Genomic DNA, 17,851 nt, shown 5'->3' on the forward strand with positions numbered 1-17,851 from the left:
TATCTAATTTGCTCTGGTAAGGCAAGTCTGTGGTTGAAACAAACTTGAATGATTAAAATGAAGCTTGTTAAACCCAGGGCTGTTCTAAAAACATGACGGCCAAAAAGACGGCAGTTTATGGGTATGAACCAAAGCATACGGTGAGAATTATTCCTATTATTATTGCACAGGCTTTAATATGCAGCCGTCCACAAACAGCTTCAGCTCCTTGGTGAAGGTTTCCTGCAGGTTCACCATATTTGTGAGGCATGTTTCAGTTTCTGCAGGTGTTCAGTCAGGTAGAGGTCAGTGAAGATCCTGTGGACCTTATTATACGCACTGATGCATAGTCTCTGTGGAGCAGCAGGAGGCCCAAAGTAAAGAGCAGAATACTACACAAAATAATCACGCTACAGCAGTTAGTGTCTGCTATTTGACAGAACCCTGATGGAACGAAAAGTACATTTAATGAACACATCCTAAAGAATAATACAAAACTGTAAGACACCCTTCCCAGCTCCAATAAAACTAAATGTTTAACCTTATGTGATGTAGTGGGCTGGTGGCTGCAGGTAGTTAGTAGTCAGCATGTAGTTTTCACCTCACTCCTTGTGTCGTGATGCCATTTTCATTTTTATTAAACCTTTATAATTACAGGTTGTTATCCCATTTAAAAGAGAGAAATGTTTCTGCTGAATGAAATCTATGCAAACATAAAGAGAACCACTCAGGTCTCAGTTGTGAGGAGCCTCTGTGGTCTGTAACGGTCGCTGACCCGTATCTGGGCCATCATCATGAACCTTCCTCAGCTGCAGTCTCAGCACCGAGTCCTCCTGCAGGCCCGGTTAATCCCGTCTGATCTACCGTTTCTCCACCATCTGTGATGACTTGGATTCATTGTTGTCCCACAAACATCTCCTGCCTGTCGTTCTCCTGACGCCTGTCCATCATCAGGTCCATCATCAGGTCCATCATCAGGTCCATCATCAGGTCCATCATCAGGTCCATCATCAGGTCCATCATCAGGTCCATCATCAGGTAACATCATCAGGTAACATCATCAGGTAACATCATCAGGTCCATCATCAGGTCCATCATCAGGTCCATCATCAGGTAACATCATCAGGTAACATCATCAGGTCCATCATTAGGTAACATCATCAGGTCCATCATCAGGTAACATCATCAGGTCCATCATCAGGTCCATCATCAGGTAACATCATCAGGTAACATCATCAGGTCCATCATCAGGTCCATCATCAGGTCCATCATTAGGTAACATCATCAGGTCCATCATCAGGTAACATCATCAGGTCCATCATCAGGTCCATCATCAGGTAACATCATCAGGTCCATCATCAGGTCCATCATCAGGTCCATCATCAGGTCCATCATCAGGTCCATCATCAGGTCCATCATCAGGTCCATCATCAGGTAACATCCCAGTATCCGACACGGAGGAAACCTGTCAGAGCTCAGGCTGAAGCTGCTCTCCTGCTCTTTGCTCCTGAACCATCCGGTCATGGTTCAGAGGGTGAGGAACACAGATGCAGGATAATTTGAAACAAGGCGCGCTGCTTCTGGTAATTGAGTTAGCGAGCAGCGCAGAGATCTTGTTAGAGCTGCAGCTCAGGGACTCCCGGCAGTCTGACAGAAAAGGCTAATTAAGCAGAGCCGATAACGAACACCAGCGTCCTCCGCAGAGGAAACTTCACTCCGCTGCTCTGACCTCTGGGCCAATTAGCTTCAACGAACCAGGGCAGCGAATCTGACGTCTCCTGATTCAATGTCAGGAAGAAAACTGACGAGATGGACAGTTTCTGAAACACCTGACCTGATCGCCATTTATGGAGGAAGATCTTCTCCTCAGAGCAAACATGGAGATGTAACCCTTAGAGAGTCGGTTTGATCAGAAGCAGCTGGAGCCAATCACAGCGCTGCTGCCTTCAGGGTCAGCCGTCCTGTGGGACGTCTGGACGTTGGCTATAAGACGAGCAGAGAAGAGACGCTGAGTGTCCTGCAGAGGAGACGTTGCAGCAGCAGGTAGGAACTTTAACTCCGTTTTCGGTTCTTGGAGCGTTTCTGTTGCCCTCTGAACGTTTTCTGACACTAACTCAGGTTATTTAAGCAGAAGTCAGAGAGTAAACCTGGATATGTCCGGTTATGGTTTAGGAACTCCATGTTTGCTCGAGTGTTTCAGTTTTATGTTAAAGTTCGACTTATCAGAACATTTTGATGAAACCTAACAGACCCTGCAGAGGTGTGTGTATTTCTCTGTCCTCCGCTCACTCACTTCTTTATTTGATCAGATTCCTGATGGAGGAAGATCGTATTCAGGTCTGCAGTTTTTAAAAGGATCACTTGAAGTTTTCACTTGAATATTATTTGTTTTCAGTGATTATTGATTATTAGGATGTTTGTTTTTTTATTTAAGGATAAAATTAGAAATGTATCTATTTTATTTTTGTTAGTAATTTTTTCATTTTTGTAAGATAATTTTGTTGTAAACGTGGCGGTTTTGTTCAGTCACTGGTTTGTCTGTGTGGCTCAAAGACGTTCTGCTGACTGGTCTGGCACAAAGAATAGAGTTTGTTTTAGATAAAGATACAATCACAAACTCAGCCGCCTTTAATACCGATGCTTTAAATAAAGCTTCAGAAGGATCTAAAGTCTGGTCCCTTCAGCTCAGACGCGACGCTGTTTTATTGACACCCTTCTAGACGAGGAGTTAGGTATTAACTTCCTGTGATGGACTTGAAGTTTCTTCTTTATGTTTTCTGAGCTTGGTCAGAAGATCGTCGCATCCATCACCCAGAAACGAAGACATATCTGAAGTAACAACAGGAAGCTGTTTTACACATTTGTGAATTTCTGATTTGGGTCTAACTTTATATCGTCAATTTTGAGTCTTTATGCTCCTCCTGTTGCTGCTGTCCACAGAAACATCGATATCTCAGGAGTTTCAGAGGGGAACGAGACGGGGCTGCCCCTTCCCTCTGGTTCCTTTCTGCACTGCTCTTTGAGCCATTTTCTTTTAGACAAAATACTGATTCATAAGGTTCCCTTCAAGTAATTCTGGAACATAAAGTTCCCCTTTATGCTGATGATATGTTGTATTTTATACCAGAAGCTTTACAAAGCCTTAAGCTTTCAGCTTCACTTCCAGGGTTTGGCTAAATATAGAGTTATAAAGTGAATTTTCCAAAAAGTTAACAGGAATTTTATTTTCCTTCTTTTGCAATCTCTTCCAGTTTTTTATTTTTTGTTGGTTTTTTTTGGGGGGTGGGGGGGTTATACCAAGAAACCCTAAGAACTAAGAAACAATCACAAATGTATTAATGCCAAAGAAAACAGGGTTGTGGTTTTATCATTGGATTGGAGTCCAGTTCTTACACATTCACTGAAAACACCAATTTAGACGTCGTTTTTCATTTTATCGTTGGTTACACCACCTCAGAGGCGCCGTTTGTGCACTCCATCTATCAAGATAAACAAATGGGTAAAGTTTGGAGTAAATGTACTTTTCAGCACTTAGTGCCAACATTTAATATTTCAAAAACTACTTTTTTAGATACCTGCAACTCAGACATTTTTTCACGTAATATTCATATATTTTCTCTTCGTGTGCATCTCCAACTCTTCTGGGAGATATTTTCAAACGTGAAGGGAAATGTGCTAACGGTACAATGTAGGAACTGGAATCACAGAGGAACAACGATTCCAGAGTTTGCTACAAGTCCTTCAGATTAGTCACTAATTAGGATTCACAAAAAAAGACATAAATTATGCTTTCCTCCTGTTTTGTGTGTCTGAACGTCCGAGGCATTTTGTGGTAAAATCGTTGATGATTCTGTTTGTAATCGAGTTTCATGTGTCTGTTTTTTATTCTCAGCAGTGAATGCATCACCAACCACCTGAAACCAGAACCGTCTGGATGACTGGAAGCCAGAAGAAGTAAGAAATGCTTCATATCCTTTTTATTATTCAAATTAAGCCAGGAAACACAGTAAATCCTCCATTTTATTTTGACTTTTTGCTTTAGTTTAAACATCATTTTGTCACATTTGACCCAAATCTCATTTCCAGGTGATACTGGGACCGCATCAGTTTAAACAGCAGCGAAAAATTAATTTTAAATTCTTTAATAAAGTGTGTCTGATAAAACAGAAAATATCTGAGCTTCATGTTAACTGAAAGAACATATAAAAAAAAAAACTATTTCTTGATTTTAATGTTTCACACCAAGTTTGCTTGTTTACAGGTTGTTGATGTTCTGTTCTTGTAAGGTTTAGACAATAAAAGCTGTTCTGTTAATTTGAAGACCTAATTATTCAGGATTTATCATTAAATGACTCTTTATTTAAAACTAAATGTTCTGTATGTCATGTTAGGTTTAAGGTGTCGGGCCCACATGCAGAATCACACTCGGTTACACAGGTATAAGTTAAGAATTTTATTCACTCGAGAGGTTCAGACAGCAGAACCAGTCTGCGGACGGGAGGATAACTCAGAGACAGTGGGACGGTCTGGGGAACGAGGTGACGGCTCGGGCAGGCTCGGGAACGGGGAACCGGATCGTTCTAGGAGTAAGGTAAGTGGTTAGTGCTAGCATAGGCTAACAGAGATAACTACAGAGCGTAAGCTTACCACAAGGTGCGAGAGTACGCGGCCGGGAGGGTTGTGTGTGTAAGGACTCAGCTTGATGTTGATGGCAGGTGTTCGGGTTGCCGTTGAGCGGGGCGAGGAGGTCCGAGCAGCACCGTGGCACCGGGATCCTGAACAGCGAGGGGAACCGGAGGTTGTAGGAGTGAGCCTTGGATCCGGGCTCGACTCGGGAGGAGGTCGAGGGAACAGATGCGTCACGAAGGGGATCTTGGAGCTCGAGAAGGTAACCTTTAGGGAAACACAGAGACAAAGCTTTAGCATCGAGGGAAGAACTGGCGAGAGGTCGTGGCTGCTGAAGCATACCGCAACGAAAACACTCTGGCGTCCTCTCGCTGTTCGAACGCTGTTCTTGTAGTCAGTCGAGTGCTGCTGGATGAGTCGCAGGTGTGCGTCTCCGCCCACCAGTCAACCACGAACACCTGTGAAGGGAAAATAGCAGGACTGGCCGGGAGCTGCACAGCCCTGCTGTCTGAGTCCTGACACCACCCCCCCCTCAAGGATCGCCACCTGGCGATTCCGAGGATGACGAGGAGGGACGGGAGGAACGGAAGGAGTCGATAAGAGACTGATCCGGGATGGAGGAGCCGGCGAGCCATGTCCGATCCTCGGGACCGCGGCCAACCCAGTCCACGAGGTATTGAAACCCCTTACCACGCCGACGGGAGGTCACGATCCGCTGGATGCGGCGCCCATGATGGTCCTGGGCGGGTGGAGGGGGTTCGGCCGGAGGGCACAAGGAGCTGGAGACGACGGGCTTGATTTGAGAGACGTGGAACGTTGGATGAACTCGGGAGTGAGATGGGAGACGGAGACGGACAGTTGTGGGGCTGACAATGGAGATGATCTCGTAAGGGCCGGTGAAACGTGGGGACAGCTTCTTGGAGGCTGCTCGGGAGGGGAGGTCTCGGGTGGAAAGCCAGACTCGCTGACCGGGATGGTAACTGGGGGCAGGGACGCGCCTCCGGTCAGCGAATCGGCGATTGGTCTCGGCAGTGTTCTTGAGGGCTTGGATGGTCTGGTTCCAATACTGCTTACAACGGGCGATATGGTCCTTTACTGAGGGGACTGTGATACGTGAGTTGTCTTCTGGGAGTAGAGGAGGCTGATAACCTAAAGACACTTCAAAGGGGGATAAACCAGTGGCTGAGGAAACATGGCTATTGTGCGCATATTCGACCCAAGGGAGGAACTTACTCCAGTCAGTTGGGTTCTGAGAAGTGAGACAACGGAGGGCGGTTTCCAGCTCCTGGTTCAGACGTTCTGTCTGACCGTTGGTCTGTGGGTGATAACCGGAGGTTAAAGTATACCGGGCACCCAGGGCCACGGCAAACTCCCTCCACACACGAGAAACAAACTGTGGACCACGGTCAGACAGAACCTCCTGCGGAATTCCGTGGAGGCGGAGAACGTGTCTGACCAGGAGCTGGGCCGTTTGAAGTGCTGAGGGAAGCTTTCGGAGTGGGATTAGGTGACAGGCTTTAGAAAAACGGTCGATTATAGTGAGAATGGTTGTCATTCCTTGGGACGGGGGAAGACCGGTGACAAAGTCCAGGGCTATGTGGGACCAGGGGCGCTCAGGTATGGGTAAGGGCTGTAGGAGACCCGCAGGCGGTCGGTTAGATGGCTTGTTCTGTGCACATACGGGGCAAGAGAGGACAAAGGTCTTGACGTCACGGGATAAGGAGGGCCACCAAAAATGACGGGAGATGAACGTGTGGGTACGGTGGATGCCAGGGTGCGCGGAGAACTTCTCAGAATGGGCCCACTGTAGGACTCGGGGACGGACGGAAGTGGGAACAAACAATCGGCCAGGAGGTCCGGTTCCGGGGTCAGGTTCAGTCCGCAGAGCCTGAGTAATCAAATCCTGGATCTCCCACTGGAGGGCACCAAAAACACAGGATGGAGGGATGATAGTGGCTGGTTCCTCCTCCGAGTCGGGGGGAGAGTGAAGGCGAGACAGGGCGTCTGGTTTCAGGTTCTTGGAACCGGGGCGGTATGAGATGGACAAGTTAAACCGAGAAAAGAAGAGGGACCAGCGGGCCTGCCTGGGGTTTAGCCTCCTCGCTGTTTGAATGTAGGCCAGGTTCTTATGGTCGGTCCAGACGTGAACGGGCTGCTCGGACCCCTCAAGCCAGTGGCGCCACTCCTCCAGGGCGAGCTTGATGGCGAGCAGCTCTCTGTCCCCGACGTCGTAGTTTCGTTCTGCTGGGGTTAGGCGTCGGGAGAAAAAGGCACAGGGATGTAGCTTATGGTCTGGGTCTGAATTCTGGGAAAGCACTGCTCCGACTCCCGTATCGGAGGCGTCAATCTCAACGATGAACTGCTTCTTCGGATCGGGGTGAACAAGGACGGGGGCCTGAGAGAATCTCTTCTTGAGATCGGCGAACGCTGAGTCAGCTTGGGGATTCCATATGTAGGGTACTTTGACTGAGGTGAGGGAGTGAAGGGGAGCGGCGATCTGGCTATAACCCCGGATGAAACGCCTGTAAAAGTTGGCGAACCCCAGGAAACGTTGGAGCTGCTTCCTGGTTTCGGGGACTGGCCATTCGAGGACTGCCTTGATCTTTTCGGGGTCCGAACGAACTCGTCCTCCTTCTAGAATTAAACCAAGGAAGGTTACTGAGGACTTGTGAAATTCACACTTTTCAGCCTTAACAAATAACTTGTTCTCAAGCAGGCGTTGGAGGACTAGGCGCACATGTTGTTGATGCTCAGAGAGGTTACGAGAATAAATAAGGATGTCGTCTAGATAGACGAACACAAACACATTTAGGAAATCTCGGAGGACGTCATTCACTAGGGCTTGGAAGACGGCAGGGGCGTTGCATAGGCCGAAAGGCATGACTCGGTACTCAAAATGACCCAAAGGAGTCTTGAAGGCTGTCTTCCACTCGTCCCCCCGGCGGACCCGCACCAAGTGGTAAGCGTTACGTAGATCTAATTTGGAAAAGACTGTAGCTGACTGAACCGGTTCAAGGGCCGAGGAGAGAAGGGGAAGGGGATACCTATTCTTCACCGTAATAGCATTAAGACCTCGATAATCAATACAGGGACGTAGAGAACCGTCCTTCTTAGAAACAAAAAAGAATCCTGCCCCTAACGGCGAGGAAGAGGTCTGGATAAGCCCGGCAGCCAGGGACTCCTTAATATACTTTTCTAGAGCCTGACGCTCCGCCTGAGAAATATTATAGAGACGGCTGGCCGGCAGCGGGGCACCCGGCAGGAGATCTATAGCGCAATCGTAGGGCCTATGCGGGGGCAAGGAGCAGGCTTGTGATTTACTGAAAACCTGCCTGAGGTCGTGATAGCACTCAGGCACCGATCTTAGGGATTCAGGATCTGCCTGAAGGGGCGGCTGCGGCGGGGCCTGACAAGAAGGGACCGCAGACTGTAAACAGACTGCATGGCAGTTAGACGACCAGGACTCCACCCGGTGGTCCACCCAGTTAATGTGGGGATTGTGCTGTTGCAGCCAGGGGACGCCGAGAACCAACGGGGCGTGTTTTACGGGAAAAACAAAAAAGGAAAGCCGTTCTCTGTGATTACCAGAAATAACTAACTCAAACGGCTGGGTTCTGTAGGAAATACTCGGGAGATCTCCTCCATCTAAGGCCGAAACATGAAGTGGCGAATCGAGAGGAAAAATCTTCAGCCCCGCCCGTCGGGCGAAAGAGCTGTCAATCAAATTAAAATCACACCCTGAATCAACTAGGGCGGATAACGAAAGGGTAGCTCGAGGAGAAACAATGGTTGCTTTTAGGCAAAGCCGCGGAGGAGACGAACAAGTTAACTTAGGTTGGTCCGTCGGTACCTCCGTTATTACCGACGGACCTGATCTTTTGGCCGTTCAGGGCAGTTCCTAACATAATGAGCAGCGGAGGCACAATACAAGCACAGCCTTGAACTCATGCGCTGCTCTCTTTCCTCAGGGGTGAGCCGAACCCTGCCCAACTGCATGGGTTCGGGTGGCGGCAGCGGAGGATCAGCGGGTCTAGGGAGGTCTCGCTCGTGGTACTGTGGCCGAGGAGCGAGCGGTCCGAGAGGGCGATTCTTTGAGCGGGAACGGAGACGATTGTCTAGGCGGATAGCTAGTGAGATAAACTCATTGAGCGTAGCTGGTTCCTCTTGGCGGCTTAATTCGTCCTTAAGGGATTCGTCTAATGCCTGGAAGAACACAGTCTTCAACGCGCGCTGCTCCCAGCCAGCCGCGGCGGCCAGTGTGCGGAACTCGATGGCAAAGTCAGCCAAACGTCTACCCCGCTGTCGGAGAGCCAACAGTCGCCTGGAGTCCTGAACCTGGTCTGCCTCTGCGGCGAAGATCATCTTAAACTCAGCCAAAAACTCATCAAAAGTAACACCAAACTGTTGGCAGTCAGGGAAACGTGCCTCAGCCCATCTAAGAGCGCGACCCGTAAGTAACCGTAAAATAAAAGTGATCTTAGCCTCGTCTTGGGCAAATAAACGCGGGGATCGGTTAAAAACTAAAGTGCATTGAAACAAAAATCCTCCACAATCTCCGCTGTCTCCGGAGAATTTCTCCGGAGAAGGGGAGGAGGTTTCTGTACCGGGTGATGACGTTGCAGGAGGGACGACAGGCTCAGGGGCGGGGCCGGGCGAAGCCGGAACAGGAGGCTGCTGGTTAGCGCTTAGCATAGCGGTAAGCTGGCTAATCTGGCCGGCTAAACTCTGCAACTGGCCTTGCAGGCCCAGAACGGTGGATTCCAGCCCCCTAATTTGGTCCTGCTGGGCCGCTACGGTCCCACCGAGTGTGTCTGCTGGGTCGAACTGGTGGCCAGAGTGTTCTTCTGTCATGTTAGGTTTAAGGTGTCGGGCCCACATGCAGAATCACACTCGGTTACACAGGTATAAGTTAAGAATTTTATTCACTCGAGAGGTTCAGACAGCAGAACCAGTCTGCGGACGGGAGGATAACTCAGAGACAGTGGGACGGTCTGGGGAACGAGGTGACGGCTCGGGCAGGCTCGGGAACGGGGAACCGGATCGTTCTAGGAGTAAGGTAAGTGGTTAGTGCTAGCATAGGCTAACAGAGATAACTACAGAGCGTAAGCTTACCACAAGGTGCGAGAGTACGCGGCCGGGAGGGTTGTGTGTGTAAGGACTCAGCTTGATGTTGATGGCAGGTGTTCGGGTTGCCGTTGAGCGGGGCGAGGAGGTCCGAGCAGCACCGTGGCACCGGGATCCTGAACAGCGAGGGGAACCGGAGGTTGTAGGAGTGAGCCTTGGATCCGGGCTCGACTCGGGAGGAGGTCGAGGGAACAGATGCGTCACGAAGGGGATCTTGGAGCTCGAGAAGGTAACCTTTAGGGAAACACAGAGACAAAGCTTTAGCATCGAGGGAAGAACTGGCGAGAGGTCGTGGCTGCTGAAGCATACCGCAACGAAAACACTCTGGCGTCCTCTCGCTGTTCGAACGCTGTTCTTGTAGTCAGTCGAGTGCTGCTGGATGAGTCGCAGGTGTGCGTCTCCGCCCACCAGTCAACCACGAACACCTGTGAAGGGAAAATAGCAGGACTGGCCGGGAGCTGCACAGCCCTGCTGTCTGAGTCCTGACACTGTATTGTTTCATTCGTGGTTAAACACTGGCTGAAGTTTGTATTGAGCAGCTGTTTGAAGAAATATTTTAAGGATAAACAAAAGTTAAAATTTCAATTTAATATCTTAACACAAGCTTGCAATCACAAAATAGCGACTAAACATGGATACTGTCTGTTAAACATTGGTAGAACCATCTCAGAACCTACAGGAATTACAGTAAAAAGATTTTCAGCTTCTCCTCGTCTTAACGAGCTTGAAGACGATGAGACGATATTTCCAGAGAATCTAGAAATGTTTTTCTAAAAGATTCTCCAATCAGCAGTAACACTAGTACCAGGTGAGGCTTGGCTATAAATGGAGCAACTTCTTCAACCAATTACCTGAGACTGGGGCGTTGAACCAGCAACCTCAGCTACCTGCTGCATGCCATCTGGATCTGCACTCAAATGCCTTAAATCACAAACGAAAACAGTTTTTAACATCTTCAGATCCGAGTTTCTTATTCTTTAAATGATTTATTGTTAATAAAACTAGGAAAAAAAGCCACAAAATGTCCCCAGGATCCCGTGTGGCAGTAACCATTCTCCTGAACACGGGTCGTCTTTCTCAAACTTCTGCTCCAAAGGTTCAGAAGTTTTTAAATTGACAAGTTTAAAGTTGTTCACTCGTGAACAAGCGCTTCCTTACCGTCTTGGCACCAAGACAGGAAGCAGTTCTTCCAGCAGGATCTCTGGCACCACTATGAATGCTGGGAGATGTAGTTTGATCAGTCCTTTCTTCTCAGGTAGCTGAGACTATAAAAAGCATCTTTAATGGCTTATTTGGTCTATTAACAGGTTATTATGCAAGAGAAATAAATTGTGTTTTTGCTATCGAACAGATTCTAATTTAAACATTGTTAATTTTAAAATAATACAAACAATAGAGGTACATTTATATATTTATTTACCATATGAGTAAAATTATAAATAACTGGGCATAAATCACAAAATGGCGGGAAGCGCTTCTAGTGTGGGAACCATAGACATCATATACGTAGACGCGTCATAGGGCGCAGATTCGCACGTCAACGTCACCGCCATATTGTATGTGGCAGAAAAAAGTCGAGTTCTGTTATTGTGAACGTGAATCAGAGAAGATGCCTCACTCCTGTGCTGCAATAAATACACACACACACGCATATATATATATATATATATATATATATATATATATATATATATATATATATATATATATATATATATATATATGTGTGTGTGTTTATGTGTTATGAATATAAGGATAAATTTGTTAAATCTAAACATTGTGGTCTTCATTATTTCATAAACCCGTGTCACATGTGAACCTTTAGGAACAGACTTTTTGGATGAGTATTAAAGAGGTAAAATTAATAATATGAGGAAAAAAAAGTCCTAAAGTAAAAATAAACTAACAAACACAAAAGTGATAATGTTATGATAAAAACATCATATTATGAGAATTAAGGGGGAACATTTCCAGAATAATCACAGTTTGCAGAATTATTTCACTCCTGGAGTAATAGGGCCAGGTTAGATTATTTTAATTATTTTTATTCTTTAGGAGAATAAATTCAGGAGAATGAAGCTAAAGGGATACGAAAATAAACTTGTAATATTACAAAAAAGAAATACTACGAATACAAAGTATATTCAGAGATTAAAGTCCCTTTGATACTGTTTAAGTGACTGAGTAACTGCATATTTGCCACATTTAAGATGGCGGACGCTCTGACGCATCGCAGCATAGTCAGAACCCGCCCAATGACGCGTCTACTATTATATTATGTCTATGGTGGGAACAATAAGCACGTCCACAAAATGAGGAACTGAGCCCAGCAGAGGGCGCTGATTCAGTCTGCTTCACATCTGTCCGTCCTCTTCTTCTTGTCTCCAGGTGAAGCGGCCATGTTGGAGGCTCTTCCTTGGAGGAACTTCTCCCACACCAGCTTCCAGTTCAGATGTTTCCCTGAGCTACAGGAACACCGCTGGATTCTGGCGCTCCTGTTCTTCCTCTGCTTCCTGTGCGTGCTGCTGGGAAACTCACTGCTGGTGTTCGTTATCCGCAGGGTGGAGCGTCTGCACAGCCCCATGTACGTCCTCATCTGCATGCTGTGCGTTGTGGACATCCTGGTGGTCACCACCATCCTCCCCAACATGCTCCTCACCCTGCTCTTCAACCGGAGCCATATCTCGCTGGCCGGCTGCCTCATCCAGATGTTCTTCACCCACTTCCTGTCCTCCCTGGAGTCCACGCTGCTGCTGGCCATGGCGCTGGACCGCTACGTGGCCATCTGCAGGCCGCTGCACTACACCGACGTCATGAACTCGTCCATGTTCCTCAAACTGCTTCTTTTCACGCTCGTGCGCAGCGTCTCCATCATGTCGACACTGGTGGTTCTGGCTGGTTCTCTGAGGTTCTGCGGCTCCAACACCATCCAGCACTGTTACTGTGACCACATGGCGCTGGTCAGCCTGGCCTGCACCAGTAAAGAGAGGAACCACGCGGCCGGCTTGGCGGTGATCATCTGCTTCGTCGGGGTGGACATCCCCATCATCTTCTTCTCCTACATGAAGATCCTGAGCGTTGTGCTGCAAGCGGCGGCGGCCAGCGAGGACCGCCGGAAGGCCTTCCACACCTGCAGCACCCATCTGATGGTTTTGGTGTGTTTCTACCTGGTGGGCACCATCACCTTCCTGTCCGGCGGCCTGGACATCCCCATAGCGACGGGCATCAACACCCTGATGGGTGTCATGTACATCCTGATCCCAGCGACGGTCAATCCCATCATCTACGGCGTTCGCACCAAAGAGATCCGGCATGGCCTTCAAAGGCTGTTTAGACTCAGAGCAAAGAGGATCCTGTCTCTGAAGGTCTTGCCTTCTGGAAAAGGACAAGCGTGACAGACTGGAGAGTCGGTCCGGACGGGAACCTGAGAGCTTAGTGAGGCCATCCCATCAGGAGTAATAATCCAAAGTCCTGTCTTCAAAGTATTTCCACTACATTGTCAAAAGCTTTCGCTCATCTGCCTTCACACACACACGTGTTCTTGAGTGGCACCTCCGGCTTAATCCATCGGATTTATCATGATTTCAGATCATCCTTTGCAGCTGCAGCAGCTTCAGGAAGGATTTACACCAAATTTAGGGATGAATTCATGGGAACCTTTGATTGTTATTCTAAAAGCAGAATTGTGAGGTCAGACATAAGAAGGTCTGGATCACAGTCCCCTCCATAATTCATCCCAAAGGTATGTTGAAACAGAAAGGTCTTAAACTGTTGCTACAAAGATCCGAGCGTTAAATTGTCCTGAATGTCTTGGTTTGCTGCAGCATTGGGAGTTCCTTTTATTGAAGCTAAAGGACCGACCATAATCCTCCTTCCATCAAACTTTACGCTTTACAAAATGCAGTCAGGCAAGCACTGTTCTCCTGGTCAGCAGATGTGTCTTTTCATTGTTTTATCGTTGCACTTGGTGAAGAAGGGTTTGGATTAGTGTTACGTCGATGCCATTTTTTGGCCCAGATCCCGACACCATCTGTTTGAAATTGATGTGTGTGTGTGTATATATGAAGAACTGCATACTACTTAGGGTAGTAGAACTTTTCATTTCCTACCTGGAATGGATGACAATAGTTAAATAAACTTTTGGCTCTCAAAGGCCAAAATAGTGCAACATTCGTGAAATTATAACATGTATAATAGTAGTGCAACAGTAAAACAGTAAAATTACATTAATAATTGAATAAATCTCTTTTAAACTCTGAGTTTTGGCTCTCAAATGCCAAAATAGTGCAACTTTCATGAACTTATATAACATGTATAATACTAGCCGGGAGAGAGAAGGCTGCGTTCACGTGACATAGAAACATCAAAATGGTATCAGTGCCTATTTATTGGTACTCGTCGATACCGATGCCACCATTTTAGTGCTGGATCGGAGCCCCGCCCCATACTGGTATCGGTATCGGTGCAACACTAGTTAGGATAAAGCAGCTTGGATCTGGAAATGCATTTCAAGAAGCTCTCTTCTCACTATCATTGAGCTAATCTAAAACCCACAATAAAAAAAAAATAAAAAAATAAAAAATAAAATTGAAGTCTGTGGCTGTCCACTCTGCAGAAAGTTGGTGTCCTCTGTGCAACAAGAGCTTCTGAGCATTCTGTGTCTCTGCTCTGTCTTCTCTAACATAGAAAGTACTCCTGGGTCAATGTGAGCTTCTGTGCTTTCTGTGTCTCTGCTCTGTCTTCTCTAACATAGAAAGTACTCCTGGGTCAATGTGAGCTTCTGTGCTTTCTGTGTCTCTGCTCTGTCTTCTCTAACATAGAAAGTACTCCTGGGTCAATGTGAGCTTCTGAGCTTTCTGTGTCTCTGCTCTGTCTTCTCTACCATAGAAAGTACTCCTGGGTCAATGTGAGCTTCTGTGCTTTCTGTGTCTCTGCTCTGTCTTCTCTAACATAGAAAGTACTCCTGGGTCAATGTGAGCTTCTGTGCTTTCTGTGTCTCTGCTCTGTCTTCTCTAACATAGAAAGTACTCCTGGGTCAATGTGAGCTTCTGAGCTTTCTGTGTCTCTGCTCTGTCTCCTCTAAGCCCCAGTGGGTGGAGGCAGATGAGCGTTCACACTGAGCCTGGTTCTGGTTCTGCTGGAGGTTCTCCTCCCTGTTAAAGGGGGGTTTTCCTCTCCACTGTCGCTTCATGCATGCTCAGTATGAGGGATTGCTGCAAAGCCATCTACAATGCAGACGACTGTCCACTGTGGCTCTACGCTCTTTCAGGAGGAGTGAATGTTGCTTCCATTCATTGTCTAAACCCACTTATCCTTGCAGGGTTCCAGGGGGCTGCTGCCCATCTCCAGCAGATGGAGGCTGGGTCCATCCTCCACAGGTTGCCCATCCAACACAGCAAACACACACCCCTTAAGAGTTCTTTTAGAGAAACCTTTAAATCTATACATGTTTTCAGACCGTGGAAGGACCCAGCGGGACTGCACCCATCCATGGGAAGAACATGCAAACTCCATGCAGAAAGAGCCGGTCTGGGATTCAAACCCAGGACTTTCTTGCTTATTCATTTGCACAAATGGTAATGAATGTGAATATTTAATAGCCAGTTTAACAATTTAGCTTATTGCACAGGTGGCATCCTGTCAGGAAACCGAGCAAGAGTTCACTGAGCTCCTGAGAGCGACCCGCTCTTTCTCTTAGGCTACGTTCACACTGCAGCCTGAAGTGACCCAATACCGATTTTTTTTGCCCATGTGCGACCTGGATCTGATCTTTTTATGACAGTCTGAACAACACAGATCAGATTTTTTCAAATGCGACCCAGGCCACTTGGATATGTGGTCCTGAATCTGATACGTATCTGATCTTTTCAAATGCGACCTGTGTCTGTACGGCCGGGTCGCATTTATCCCACCTGTACGTCATTGATACTCGACAAGCGTCACTATTCTGCGTCCTGCTATGCAGAAACTGGAAGAAAGACGACACCCATAGCGGACTACAATGAGAAGAACAGTCAGTGGACGGAAAGCTCCGGTTAGAAAATAAATTAATGACCGCAAAATGCACGCCAGCATTATAATCCATGTTTACTTCTGCAAACATTGAGGACGCTTTGCTACGTGTGACATCATCGCGTCCTCGAGTGCACATGCGGGACACTTAGGCTGAACGCATTCAGTTCACAAAGGAGATCACATACAAGTCGCATATATTTGGAAATGTGAACGACCACGCAAAAAAATCTGATTTCACAAAAAAATCGGAATTGAGCATCAAGACCTGCAGTGTGAACGTAGCCTAACAGTCTGAACTCTTTGTTGCTGGATGGGCGTGGAAGTAGCTGGGAAACCTGAAATTAATCAGTATGTCAGGTGAGCAAAAACCTTTGGCAATATAGTGAATCTCTCAGTCCCATTATCTGTCTGACACACAATTATATTTGACATTTAAATGTTTAACTCTGTGTCAATGAAGGACCAGAACAGCTGATATCGTCTGCTAAATGCGTTTCTGACACACTGTTAATAATCTGACTGAGTGAGCATTTAGCAAAGACCAACTGGATCTCATGTGAATTATATAAACTCTCAATCCTCTATATGGAGTTTGAGGCCTGGAGCATTCAGGGAATTAACCAAAATCTGCTTCTGTAAGTTATAAAACAGATTAAGAAAAGGGTAGAAAGTATGAGCAAAATTATATTTTTGCATCATCATTTGGCAGAAATGAATATTCTTTGATGCTTTTGGCATGTGGAGGCTGTATATTGGAGAGAACAACATACTTAATGTCTCTAATGGAGTAAGGTTAATGAGAACCAGATGCACTGATTGTTGACCTGAAGATCTGTGATCGATTGTTCTGGTCTTGTAACTCAAAAGCCACAGAATGATGCAGTAAAGACATGCATAGGTTAAAATCGGTTAAATGCGTTTTATCTAATGTTACTTTTCTAATTATTATTGTATCCAGTATTTTGGAGAATGGTGCCTTTTCAGATTTTATGTTTTAGTATTATTATTTGCAGATCTTGCCTCGATTGATTGAGTCTGAATTGAAACAGGTGAAATGTCCATAACTGTGTCCGTGTCTGTTATTTCATTATTCCCCTTTACAGGGGTGTAACATTTCAAATCATATGTTCTTATAAGGTGTATTTTTAAAAAATCCCTCATCAAACCTTTTGAAGTTAAAGCTGTTTCAGGTCATGCAGTTTAATTATATTATTTGGTTCTTACAGGATTTGTTTTAATACATAAAACAGTGCCTACTATTGTGGGATCAGTTGTGCTTTTCTGCATATTTTCTAAAACAAGCTGGGAAGTTCTGCCTAAATCCTGGTTCTGACAAACAAACCTGCCGTAGTCTCAGACACACACAGCTGGAGGGTTTCCACACAAAACAGCCAAAACTTGATCAGTCCGGGAGTTTGAGACCAGCTCTAGTTGAACATTTGAGTTGAAGTTTCACCTGAGGTCCAGGAGGAAAACCAAGACACCCCGTTTCTTTTCAGACATGATTCACATCTCAGGACCATGAGGGTTTGAAATTGAATGAAGATTTATCTTTCAGCTCAACTCCAGTTCCCCACCACAGCCATGGGTCCAGACTCAGACTTGAGCGGTCTTCAGCTGTCCAGCCTTTCCCAGCTGGGATACCTTCAAGTTTTGCTACCTTTTACCTTCAAAATTCTCTTATATATGTTTTTTTCCCCTTGAGATCTGCAATAAAGAACTGAACTACATTGTGTGCACAATTATTTGGCAAGTTAGTATTTTGACCATAATCAATTTTAGGCATTTTTTTTTTTTCTAACTCCAAGCAGGATAAACCTGAAAGCTTTATGAATTTTAGCTCAGCAGTTGATGCAGTTAACGAGGGAGGCTGTGGCCAACGTCACACTCTATATCAAGGTGTGCTTAGTTATTAGGCAGCTTCTTTTCTTCAGGCAAAATTGGCCAAAAAAGAGACTTAATTGACTGAAAAGGGATGTAAAACTCTAGAAAATGCTAAGGTATTGAGCCGTGGTAACAGAACCATCAAAGGTTTTGTTGCAAATAGTCAACAAAGTTGCAAGAAACGGGTTGAGAGAAAAAGGCACAAAGGAACGGCTGAATATTA

General features: G+C 46.3%; 1 protein-coding gene across 1 annotated transcript; it reads left to right on the forward strand.

Moving 5' to 3' along the window:
- Nucleotides 1-547: 547 nt before the first annotated feature.
- On the forward strand, nucleotides 548-13,934 carry or112-1 (odorant receptor, family A, subfamily 112, member 1). Its single transcript, XM_036131557.1, has 4 exons — nucleotides 548-969; nucleotides 1,402-2,022; nucleotides 3,872-3,933; nucleotides 12,118-13,934. The coding sequence occupies exon 4, from the start codon at nucleotides 12,129-12,131 to the stop codon at nucleotides 13,122-13,124; it is 996 nt and encodes a 331-aa protein (XP_035987450.1). The 5' UTR covers nucleotides 548-969; nucleotides 1,402-2,022; nucleotides 3,872-3,933; nucleotides 12,118-12,128; the 3' UTR covers nucleotides 13,125-13,934.
- The last annotated feature ends 3,917 nt before the right edge of the window (nucleotides 13,935-17,851 follow it).

Source organism: Fundulus heteroclitus, unplaced genomic scaffold, assembly GCF_011125445.2.
Source record: "Fundulus heteroclitus isolate FHET01 unplaced genomic scaffold, MU-UCD_Fhet_4.1 scaffold_44, whole genome shotgun sequence".
Lineage (NCBI taxonomy): Eukaryota > Metazoa > Chordata > Actinopteri > Cyprinodontiformes > Fundulidae > Fundulus > Fundulus heteroclitus.

Excerpts from the sequence above, each read along its gene's own strand:
- or112-1 (XM_036131557.1), top strand. The coding sequence starts at position 12,129 with ATGTTGGAGGCTCTTCCTTGGAGGAACTTCTCCCACACCAGCTTCCAG.